The sequence below is a fragment of the Ranitomeya imitator genome, chromosome 1 (genome assembly GCF_032444005.1).
Source record: "Ranitomeya imitator isolate aRanImi1 chromosome 1, aRanImi1.pri, whole genome shotgun sequence".
In the NCBI taxonomy this organism is placed as follows: Eukaryota; Metazoa; Chordata; class Amphibia; order Anura; family Dendrobatidae; genus Ranitomeya; species Ranitomeya imitator.
Window position 1 is genome coordinate 304,085,821 of NC_091282.1, and position 12,399 is coordinate 304,098,219.

General features: G+C 44.2%; 1 protein-coding gene across 3 annotated transcripts in view; it reads right to left on the minus strand.

Moving 5' to 3' along the window:
* The window catches only part of DEPDC5 (DEP domain containing 5, GATOR1 subcomplex subunit), a 217,716-nt gene that overhangs the window by 129,610 nt on the left and 75,707 nt on the right, over window positions 1-12,399 (minus strand). For all 3 annotated transcript variants that reach the window (XR_011319327.1, XM_069757652.1, XM_069757644.1), the window contains exons 13-15: window positions 6,646-6,749; window positions 6,482-6,556; window positions 6,262-6,396 (exon numbers count right to left, since the gene is read on the minus strand). Coding sequence is in view for 2 of the 3 variants with exons in the window: in XM_069757652.1 (XP_069613753.1) it covers window positions 6,262-6,396; window positions 6,482-6,556; window positions 6,646-6,749 (314 nt within the window). In the remaining variant the exon portion in view is untranslated. The remainder of the gene's footprint in view (window positions 1-6,261; window positions 6,397-6,481; window positions 6,557-6,645; window positions 6,750-12,399) is intronic.

Genomic DNA, 12,399 nt, shown 5'->3' on the forward strand with positions numbered 1-12,399 from the left:
AAATTTCTGATGCCAAGGGACGATAGGAACATGGAGATAAGCATCCTGGATATCTATGGAGCACAGGGACTCCTGCGACTCCATGGAAGCAATTACCGAACGAAGGGATTCTATCTTGAAATGTTGCAGACGGACTCTTTTGTTCAGTAACTTTAGATCCAGGATGGGTCGAACCGCACCATCCTTCTTCGGCACAACAAACAAGTTTGAATAAAATCCTGTGAAACGTTCCTGGTCTGGGACAGGAACAATGACACCTGAACTGAGAAGGGAGGCGATGAACACAAAGAATTTCGGAACCAGAGAAGCATCTTGGGGCCGCAAAATGAAATCTATTTTGTATCCTGAAGATACAACCTCCCTGACCCATGTGTTGTCCACCGAGGCGAGCCAGACGTCTCTGAAAAAACAGAGGTATCTGCACAGCCTGGGAGATTCCCTGGAATATGGAGAGAGTCATGCAGAGAAGGATCTGCCAGGTCTAGACCAGGTGGATCTACTCTGCGCGTTACTGGTACGCCAGGAGGGGGTGGGTTTAAAAAGCCCTTTTCTTATCCTGGCAAGCCTGTGGCCACTCTTGGCGGGAGAAAACCTTCACTGGAAAGAAACGGCGGAAGGGCTGAAACTTAGAGGAGGCCGGCTAGGTCTGGACTGAGGAAGGAGAGAGAGCTCGTCCCTCCGGTGACCTCCTTAACAATTTGGTCCACTTTGGAGCCAAAAAGACAGAAACCCTGGGAAAGCAAGTTGGTAAGGGACTTTTTTGAAGAAAAGTCCTCTTGCCACTCCTTACGCCAAATACTCCGTTGGAAGGCCACTAAATTACGGGACACCTGAGAAGCACATGAAGCAGCATCCAGGGAGGCAGATAACATGTACTTGCCTGACTGAGAAATCTGGTCCGCGAGGCCTTCCAATTCCCCTGGCCTGGCTCCAGAGAGCATGCCCTGATGGAATTGTTTAGCCCATGCCACAATTGACTGACACCCAGGTGGTGGCAAAAGCAGGGCACAATGTAGAAGCAGCCGCTTCATAGGCAGACTTTGCGAAGGACTCTATCTTCCGGTCATTGGAGTTCTTGAGGAATCTTCCATTCGTAAGAGGGAGGACAGTGTTGGTGGACAGTCTGGAAACTGGAGGGTCCACAGTTGGAGAAGCGGTCCAGTTTGACGTGAGCTCAGGGGTGAAGGGATATAGGATGCCAAGGCGCTTTCCTCTTTGAAAGCATTTGGTCTGGTTTTCCCCTTCCGTAGAAAGTACCTTCTCAAATTCGCTGTGTGAGGCAAAGACATTGGGAGCTGGCCTGGACCATCTAAGCGAAACCGCCTGTTCTGCAGGTTCCGTAGCGGTATCCTTAATATTAAAGGTCTGGATGACCGCCATAATGAGGCTCTGGACTATGTATCTAGTATTAGAGGCCTGGTCAGAATCCAGGTCCGAATCATCCTCTGACCGTACATCCGAAATCGCCTCACCTGACTCGGGGAGGAAGACCGGGAAGAAGCTGTCTCCCGGGAGTGACCAGGGGGAGAGGGGGAGTGGGAGGAAGATCTAGAATGACACTCCTGCCTAGATCTCTTACGGCCCATGGTGATAGGCACAGCATAATTCCTACGATCCGCTAACAACGGCAGAAACGCAATCTGTCCAGCAAGGAGAGGTCTGCGACACCTTGGTGAGGTCCGACACCGATTGTGACAGCGAGGAAGCCCACGCTGGGGATAGGGGCATCACTCTCTTGAGGCAGTAAGGGACTCCTGGGTAGCAAGCACAGGGGACAGCTGCAGTCCTGACAGAGGGGAGAGGACTGGCTTGGAGGGAGTTTGCAATTACATGTGGAGCAAACAAAGTGTCTGACAAGAGCAGAAGAAGAGGAGGAGGGTGAGAGCACTCTCCTTTAGGATTAGGCATGATGAGAAGCAGACCTACTAACTAATGCCGGAAGGTTAGGGGACAGAAAGATTGCAAAGGACACTGTCAGTCTGCAGAGTAGAGCTACTCACAGGGAGATGCAGGTCCTGAGGTCTGCTTTCAGACGGTATCAAGCTCCAGGAGACAACCAGGGCTGCATAGCAAACGTGTAGGAGATGAGAGTTTCCTGCAGAGATGCCACCTTCCAAGACCAGATACTGGCAAATGGCGATCAAAGAGTAAGAGGAGGGCCCGCAGGGAGAAAGCGTGCACAGAAGAGGAAAAGAGGGGGCGTTACTTTAAAAGCCTGCTCGGCGAGGCTGGAAGTGGGTGGAGCTAACCATCAAGAACTGAGCAGAGCTAGCCGCCGCAGCTAAAAGGAGGGAGAGTGACAGCAACGGCTGCAAGACATGCACGTCTGAGATGAGGGGGCTGAGCTAACCACCAGAAACAGTGGGAGAGGGTGTGCCTTCGACGGGCGGGAGAAAAGCCATCCCAAACATGCCGAGAAAGGGGCGGAGCTAACTGCTGGAATTAGGCCGCACTGAAGCCGAGGCTTAAATTTATAGCAAAGGCCCCGGAGACAGGGAGGGCGGCGCGGAGGCCCGGACTGCCTGTCAGGTAACACTGCGCCACCAATCACCAGAATGAAGGAGGAAACAGGCCCCATATAGACCAAAAACGTTCTACACCTAAAAGGAACGCCCCTCTAACTACAAACCCAGAATGAAAGTTAGGGGGTGGGGGGGCAGTAAAAACTCATCCATCATATTCTGTCATGTTCCTCCATCTCTTCATTATCTTCATCCTTTGTTTTTCTTCTTTTTTATCTTCTTCTTTGCCCGAATCTTCTCCCCTGACACCTCTGGACCGAAACCGGACGGAGAGAGAAGGGAGATGTTCCTCTCCATCCTGACGTGAGACCTTCATTGGCGTCCAGGCCTCTTGGGAATGTGTGATGTCCATGCCTCATGAAACCGACAGGCTCTGGCGGGCGAGTGGGTAGGAGACAGGGGCCAAGACCAATGTTCGGATCACCGAAACACTCTTCATGTGTTAGGGGTTGGGGTCCTGACGACTAGACGTATGAGGATACGGCGTGGCAGTACATGCCATAGTCTCTACGTGGGAGTACAGTGTGACTGTTCACACTGTATCCCTCCAGAGGTAAAGAAGAAGATCCATCTGAAAAAGAAGAGACGTTACTGGAAAACAACAAAAACCAAGGTAGATATGGGTCTAGTGAAAGACCCGTGTCCACCTCCTGCTGACACCAAGTTATCCCCTTTACCCCTAAGGGTGGTTTGCACGTTAATGACCGGGCCAATTTTTACATTTCTTACCACTGTCCCTTTATGAGGTTATAACTCTGGAACGCTTCAACGGATACCGGTGATTCTGACATTGTTTTCTCATGACATATTGTACTTCATGAAAGTGGTAAAATGTATTTGATATTACCTGCGTTTATTTGTGGGGAAAAAATGGAAATTTGGCGAAAATGTCGCAATTTTCCAAATTTGAATTTTTATGCCCTTAAATCACAGAGATATGTCACACAAAATACTTAAGTAACATTTCCCACATGTCTACTTTACATCAGCACTATTTTGGAACCAAATTTTTTTTTTGTTAGGGAGTTATAAAGGTTACAAGTTGACCAGCAATTTCTCATTTTTACAGCACCATTTTTTTTTTTAAGGGACCACATCACATTTGAAGTCATTTTGAGGGGTCTATATGATAGAAAATACCCAAGTGTGACACCATTTTACAAACTGCACCCCTCAAGGTGCTCAAAACCACATTCAAGAAGGTTATTAACCCTTCAGGTGTTTCACAGGAATTTCTGGAATGTTTAAAAAAAAAACGAACATTTAACTTTTTTCCCCAAAAAATTTACTTCAGCTCCAATTTGTTTTATTTTACCAAGAGTGACAGGATAAATTGGACCCCAAAAGTTGTTGTACAATTGGTCCGGAGTACGCTGATACCCCATATGTGGGGGTAAACCACTGTTTGGGCGCATGGCACAGCTCGGAAGGGAAGGAGCGCCATTTGACTTTTTCAATGCAAAATTGATTGGAATTGAGATGGGACGCCATGTTGCGTTTGGAGAGCTCCTGATGTGCCTAAACATTGAAACCCCCCACAAGTGACACCATTTTGGAAACTAGACTCCCTAAGGAACTTATCTAGACGTGTGGTGAGCACTTTGACCCACCAAGTGCTTCACAGAAGTTTATAAAGCAGAGTCGTAAAAATAAAAAATCATTTTTTCACAAAAATGATCTTTTCGCCCCCAATTTTTTATTTTCCCAAGAGTAAGAGAAGATATTGGACCCCAAAAGTTGTTGTGCAATTTGTCCTGAGTACGCCGATACCCCATATGTGTGGGTAAACCACTGTTTGGGTGCATGGCAGAGCTCGGAAGGGAAGGAGCGCCGTTGGACTTTTCAATGCAAAATTGACTGGAATTGAGATGGGGCAACATGTTGCGTTTGGAGAACCCCTGATGTGCCTAAACAGTGGAAACCCCCAATTCTAACTGAAACCCTAACCCAAATACACCCCTAACCCTAATCCCAACCACACTCCTAACCCCAACCACACCCCTAACCCTAATCCCAACCATAACCCTAACCACACCCCTAAACCTGACACACCTCTAACCCCAACCGTAAATGTAATCCAAACCCTAACCCTAGCAGGAAAATGGAATTTTTTTTTTTTTCCCCTAACTAAGGGAGTGATGAAGGGGGGTTTGATTTATTTATAGCGGGTTTTCTAACGGATATTTATGATTGGCAGCCGTCACACACTAAAAGACGCTTTTTTATTGCAAAAAATATTTTTTTCGTTACAACATTTTGAGAGCTATAATCTTTCCATATTTTGGTTCACAGAGTCATGTGAGGTCTTGTTTTTTGCTGGACAAGTTGACGTTTTTACTGGTAACATTTTCGGGCACGTGACATTTTTTGATCGCTTTTTATTCCGATTTTTGTGAGGCAGAATGACCAAAAACCAGCTATTCATGAATTTCAGCAGTTTTATTCTTCGGGTCAGTACGATTCCAGCGTTACCTCATTTATATCATTTTTATATGTTTTGGCGCTTTTATACGATAAAAACTATTGTATGGAAAAAATAATTATTTTTGCATTGCTTTATTCTGAGGACTATAGCTTTTTTATTTTTTCGCTGATGCTGTATGGCGGCTCGTTTTTTGCGGGACAAGATGACATTTTCAGCGGTACCATGGTTATTTATATCCGTCTGTTTAATCGCGTGTTATTCCACTTTTTGTTCGGCGGTATGATAACAAAGCGTTGTTTTTTGCCTCTTTTTTTTTACGGTGTTCACTGAAGGGGTTAACTAGTGGGACAGTTTTATAGGTCGGGTCGTTACGGACGCAGCAATACTAAATATGTGTACTTTTATTGTTTTTTTTATTTAGATAAAGAAATGTATTTATGGGAACAATATATATATTTTTTTATTTAGGGATTTTTTTTTTTTACACATCTGTCCCTGCAGGACCCGGATGCAGCCCCGCAGCCATTTTGGATCCAGGGCCTGCAGGGAGGAGACGCTCGGTGCAACGAGAGCACATCGCGTTGTACCGAGGGTCTCAGGGAAGCCCGCAGGGAGCCCCTCCCTGCGCGATGCTTCCCTATGCCCCCGGAACACTGCGATCATGTTTGATTGCAGTGTTTCAGGGGTTAATGTGCCAGGATGATCCGTGACCACTCCTGGCACATAGTGCTGGATGTCAGCTGCGATAGTCAGCAGACATGTGGCCGATCGCTATGACTTACTATCCCGTGGGTGGGCATACGGGCCAACCCCACCTCGACGGGATAGTACTTCTAATGTCAGAAAGGGGTTAAACTGACTATCCTGGTGCCAGTCGGTGGGGTGTACACTGCAGAGGAGGAGTTAACTTTTTTGTGCATAGTGTCAGCCTCCTAGCGGCAGCAGCATACACCCATGGTTTTCTGTGTCCCCCAATGAAGCGATAAGAGAAATACTGATGACAAAAAAAACAAGCTTTGTGCATGAGATTTCTGAAATGACAGACATAGCTGGTATTGTAAAACGATGCTGAAAATTAGCATAAAAAGGTATAAAAAAAGCAGCAAAAATGCCCAGTGAGGACTTAGCCTAACTAAAGGGAACATCTGTCTTTCTGTCATGAAATTGGCAGAATATTGTAAAAAAAAAAAAAAAAAAGCTAACTTACCATATTTCTATTCCTTTATTCTATTACAATTTTAGCTTGGAAAAATGTACAGCTTAGACTACAACCAGATGCATGTTTTCCTACCAATCACTGTATTTGTTCCTTACCATTATCAATCATACGCTGTTTGGTTAAGATCATAAGAGAACGGTCCACCTGGAATACACCAACCCCCGGAGTGATGACTACTGACATTTGTCCTGTCCTGTCAAAGTTTCGGTTTATATAATGCTTGTCAAACACTGAGAAATAAAAAAATAACAAATAAAAATATAGGAAATAAACCAAAATAAAGCACACCATAGTTTTATAGGTACATAGAATTACCATTAAAGGACAGATTAATAGCTTCTAGATAGTTTCCCTGGTCAGATGTGGAGTTGTATCCTGGAGGAAAGGATTCTGAAGACACAAAAATCAGTAAAACTCCACAGTATTGTTTGATAATCTAAAAAACTTTTAGATATCATTGTGTCTATACAATCGGCTACCTGCATTTTCCAGTCGAACCAGCACTGGATACTGGATGAAAAGCTTCTTCACAGTTACTAGTAGTGAAGTCCATTCCTCTCGCCTTTCATTTTGTACCACCACCCTGAGAAAAAGGCAGAGAGGGTTATTTGTAACTGCTGAAACTATAGAAAATCTAGAAAAATTAAGATAGCGGCACACCACTAAAGAAAAAAAATGGAAAAAAAACTTTGAGGCATAGCAAGCCATATTAAAAACATGAAAAGCCTTACGCTTTTCAGGTGCATGCAGCACCCTTAGCCCTAGGATAAACAATTAAAATCACAGCCAGAATAAATAATAACAAAAAATTAATTACATATGCCCAAGGTGTGGATGCTAACAGCAGCAAGAAAAAAAACAACAAAAACAACATTGGGAAAAAAAATATATCAATAAATATGAAATAGCTCCGATTGGCATGAACTCAAGAAACGATTATTTTATTTTTATTGATATGTTTTTTCCCCATGTTATTTTATCTTCTTGCTGCTAAGTTTGCATCCACACCTTGTGCATATGTAATTAATTATTTATCATATGTGATTGGTTGTTCATTGATATTTATTCTGGCTGTGATTTTAATTGTATATCCTACTAGCTGAAGAGCCCAGCGTCGCCTGGGCATAGTAAATATCTGTCGTTAGTTATAGCACCTCACTTCTTTTTTGCCATCACGCCTCTCATTTTCCCCCTCGCACCACTCATTCCCCCCTAACACTTGTCATTTCGACCTCACATCTGTCATTTTCCGATCACTCCACTATTTTCCCTCACTCCTCTCATTTTGCACTCACAGCTCATTTTCACCTCAGTATATATAGGTTTGTCATCTCCCTTATATATAGTATACACCTGTATGTCATCTCCTGTATATAGTATATACCTGTATGTCATCTCCCCTGTAAATAGTATATACTTGCTGTATGTCATCTCCTCCTGTATACACCTATGTGTCATCTCCTCCTGTATATAGTATATACCTGTATGTCATCTCTTCTGTATATAGTATATATCTGTATGTCATTTCCTCCTATATAAAGTATATATCGCTATGTCATCTCATGTATATAGTATATACCTGCATATCATCTCCTCCCGTATACAGTATAGTATGTACCTGCTGTATGTCATCTCCTCCTCTATATACCTATGTGTCATCTCCTCTTTTATATAGTATACTAGATGGTTGCCCGATTATAACGCATCTATTCTAGAATATGCATGTCCATATACTACATTGCACAGCCCACGTAGTATATTGCCCAGACACGCAGTATATTGCCCAGCCATGTAGTATATTGCAGTCACGTAGTATATTGCCAAACCACGTAGTATATTGCCCAGCCACATAGTATATTGCCCAGACACGCAGTATATTGCCCAGCCATGTAGTATATTGCAGTCACGTAGTATTTTGCCAAACCACGTAGTATATTGCCCAGCCACATAGTATATTGCCCAGCCACGTAGTATATTGCCCAGCGACATAGTATATTGCCCAGCGACATATTAAATTGCCCAGCCATGTAGTATATTGCAGTCACGTAGTATATTGCCCAACCACGTAGTATATTGCCCAGCCACATAGCATATTGGCCAGCGACATAGCATATTGCCCAGCGACATAGTATAATGCCCAGCGACATAGTATATTGCCCAGCGACATAGTATATTGCCCAGCGACATAGTATATTGCCCAGCGACATAGTATATTGCCCAGCGACATAGTATATTGCCCAGCGACATAGTATATTGCCCAGCGACATAGTATATTGCCCAGCCATGTAGTATATTGCAGTCACGTAGTATATAGCACAGCCACATAGTATATAGAACAGCCACATAGTATATAGCACAGCCACATAGTATATAGCACAGCCACATAGTATATTGCCCAGCCACGTAGTATATTGCCCAGCCACGTAGTATATTGCACAGTCACGTAGTATATTGTACAGTCACGTAGTATATTACCCAACCACGTAGTATATTGCGCAGCCAAGTAGTATAATACCCAGTGACTTAGTATACTGCCCAGTGACGTAGTATACAGCACAGAGCCACGTAGTATATTGCCCAGCGACGCAGTATATTGCCCAGTCACGTAGTATACTCACCATCCGCCGACTTTGCAGCTCCTCGCCACGCTCCCGGGATCGCTCCATTGCAAGCGGCAGCTTCCGGTCCCAGGGCTGGTGTGAGCAGGACCTATGATGACGTCGCAGTCACATGACCGTAACGTCACGGCAGGTCCTTGTCGAGCACCAGCTCTGGGACCGGAAGCTGCTGCTTGCAATGGAGCGGTCCCGGGAGCGTGGCGAGGAGCGGCAAAGGAAGCGGATGGTGAGTATAGCAGGATTTTTGTTTTTTTTATTATTTTTAACATGACATTTTTACTATTGATGCTGCATAGGCAGCATCAATAGTAAATAGTTGGGGACACACAGGGTTAATAGCAGCGGTAACGGAGTGCGTTACACTGCGGGCCGTTACCGCTGCCATTAACCCTGTGTGAGCGGTGAGTGGAGGGAATTACGGAGCGGGCGCCGGGCAATGAGTGCAGGGGAGTAGGGGAGGGACTAATCAGACTGTGCCCGTCGCGGATTGGTCGCGGCAGCCATGGCAGGCAGCTGCCGAGACCAATCAGCGAATGAATAACCGTGACAGAAGGACAGACAGACAGACGGAAGTGACCCTTAGACAATTATATATATAGATACCCATGTATCATCTCCTCCTGTATATATAGTATATACCTGTGTCATCTCCTCCTGTATATAGTATATAACTGTGTCATCTCCCCTGTATATACAGGTCCTTCTCAAAAAATTAGCATATAGGGTTAAATTTCATTATTTACCATAATGTAATGATTACAATTAAACTTTCATATATTATAGATTCATTATCCACCAACTGAAATTTGTCAGGTCTTTTATTGTTTTAATACTGATGATTTTGGCATACAACTCCTGATAACCCAAAAAACCTGTCTCAATAAATTAGCATATCAAGAAAAGGTTCTCTAAACGACCTATTATCCTAATCTTCTGAATCAACTAATTAACTCTAAACACATGCAAAAGATACCTGAGGCTTTTATAAACTCCCTGCCTGGTTCATTACTCAAAACCCCCATCATGGGTAAGACTAGCGACCTGACAGATGTCAAGAAGGCCATCATTGACACCCTCAAGCAAGAGGGTAAGACCCAGAAAGAAATTTCTCAATAAATAGGCTGTTCCCAGAGTGCTGTATCAAGGCACCTCAATGGTAAGTCTGTTGGAAGGAAACAATGTGGCAGAAAACGCTGTACAACGAGAAGAGGAGACCGGACCCTGAGGAAGATTGTGGAGAAGGACCGATTCCAGACCTTGGGGAACCTGAGGAAGCAGTGGACTGAGTCTGGTGTGGAAACATCCAGAGCCACCGTGCACAGGCGTGTGCAGGAAATGGGCTACAGGTGCCGCATTCCCCAGGTAAAGCCACTTTTGAGCTACAGAGAAGCAGCACTGGACTGTTGCTAAGTGGTCCCAAGTACTTTTTTCTGATGAAAGCAAATTTTGCATGTCATTCGGAAATCAAGGTGCCAGAGTCTGGAGGAAGACTGGGGAGAAGGAAATGCCAAAATGCCTGAAGTCCAGTGTCAAGTACCCACAGTCAGTGATGGTGTGGGGTGCCATGTCAGCTGCTGGTGTTGGTCCACTGTGTTTCATCAAGGGCAGGGTCAATGCAGCTAGCTATCAGGAGATTTTGGAGCACTTCATGCTTCCATCGGCTGAAATGCTTTATGGAGATGAAGATTTCATTTTTCAGCACGACCTGGCACCTGCTCACAGTGCCAAAACCACTGGTAAATGGTTTACTGACCATGGTATTACTGTGCTCAATTGGCCTGCCAACTCTCCTGACCTGAACCCCATAGAGAATCTGTGGGATATTGTGAAGAGAAAGTTGAGAGACACAAGACCCAACACTCTGGATGAGCTTAAGGCCGCTATTGAAGCATCCTGGGCCTCCATAACATCTCAGCAGTGTCACAGGCTGATTGCCTCCATGCCACACCGCATTGAAGCAGTCATTTCTGCCAAAGGATTCCCGACCAAGTATTGAGTGCATAACTGAACATTATTATTTGTTGGTTTTTTTGTTTGTTATTAAAAAACACTTTTATTTGATTGGATGGGTGAAATATGCTAATTTATTGAGACAGGTTTTTTGGGTTATCAGGAGTTGTATGCCAAAATCATCAGTATTAAAACAATAAAAGACCTGACAAATTTCAGTTGGTGGATAATGAATCTATAATATATGAAAGTTTAATTGTAATCATTACATTATGGTAAATAATGAAATTTAACACTATATGCTAATTTTTTGAGAAGGACCTGTAGCATGTACCTGTATGTCATCTCCCCTGTATATATTACACATCAGTGTGTCATCTCCTCCTGTATTAAACCTCGTTCACACGTTACTTGGTCAGTATTTTTACCTCAGCATTTGTAAGCTAAATTGGCAGCCTGATAAATCCCCAGCCAACAGGAAGCCCTCCCCTCTGGCAGTATATATTAGCTCACACATACACATAATAGACAAGTCATATGACTGACAGCTGACGTATTTCCTATATGGTACATTTGTTGCTCTTGTAGTTTGTCTGCTTATTAATCAGATTTTTATTTTTGAAGGATAATACCAGACTTGTGTGTGTTTTAGGGCGAGTTTCATGTGTCAAAGTTGTGTGTGTTGAGTTGTGTAGCGACATGCGTGTAGCAACTTTTTGTGTGTCGAGCTGCATGTGACAGGTTAGTGTAGCAAGTTGTGTGCAGCAAGTTTTGCGCATGGCGAGTTTTATGTGTGGTGCGTATTGAGTATGTGCAAGTTTTGTGTGAGGCCACTTTTGCATGTGTTGCAACTTTTGTGCATGTGGCATTTTTTCCACGTGTGCAAGTTTTGCATGTGGAGAGTTTTCCATGAGGTGAGTTTTGCACGTGTGGCTAGTTTTGCATGTGGCGAGTTTTGCATGTGGCGAATGTTGCACGTGGCGAGTTTTGAGTGGCGACTTTTGTGTTTAGACTATTATGTAGTGAGGTTGGTGTATGTGTGGTGAAATGTGTACTGAGGGTGGTATATGTGTTCAAGCACGTGGTAGTGTGTGGCGTATCTTGTGTGTGTGTGTTCATATCCCCGTGTGTGGTGAGTATCCCATGTCGGGGCCCCACCGTAGCAACTGTACGGTATATACTCTTTGGCGCCATCGCTCTTATTTTTTAAGTCCCCCATGTTCACATCTGGCAGTTGTCAATTTGCCTCCAACACTTTTTCTTTCACTTTTTCCCCATTATGTAGATGGGGGCAAAATGGTTTGGTGAATTGGTACGCGCGGGGTTAAAATTTCGCCTCACAACCTAGCCTATGACGCCCTCGGGGTCCAGGCGTGTGACTGTGCAAAAGTTTGTGGCTATAGCTGCGACGGTGCAGATGCCAATCCCGGACATACACACATATACACACACATACAGCTTTATATATTAGATGACTAAGGGTGCTGCATGCACCTGAAAAGCGCACATTTTTCCTGTTTGGCTGTGCTCACTAGCCTTGCGAGCACCTACCTGCCTTCTGATTTGGCTCTACCCATTTGGTGTTGCATGTGAATCCCCTTGAAGCTCCCAGACCTTCTCCTGTAGAAAATCTATTAAATGGTAAAATAAAAATATGGATTTACA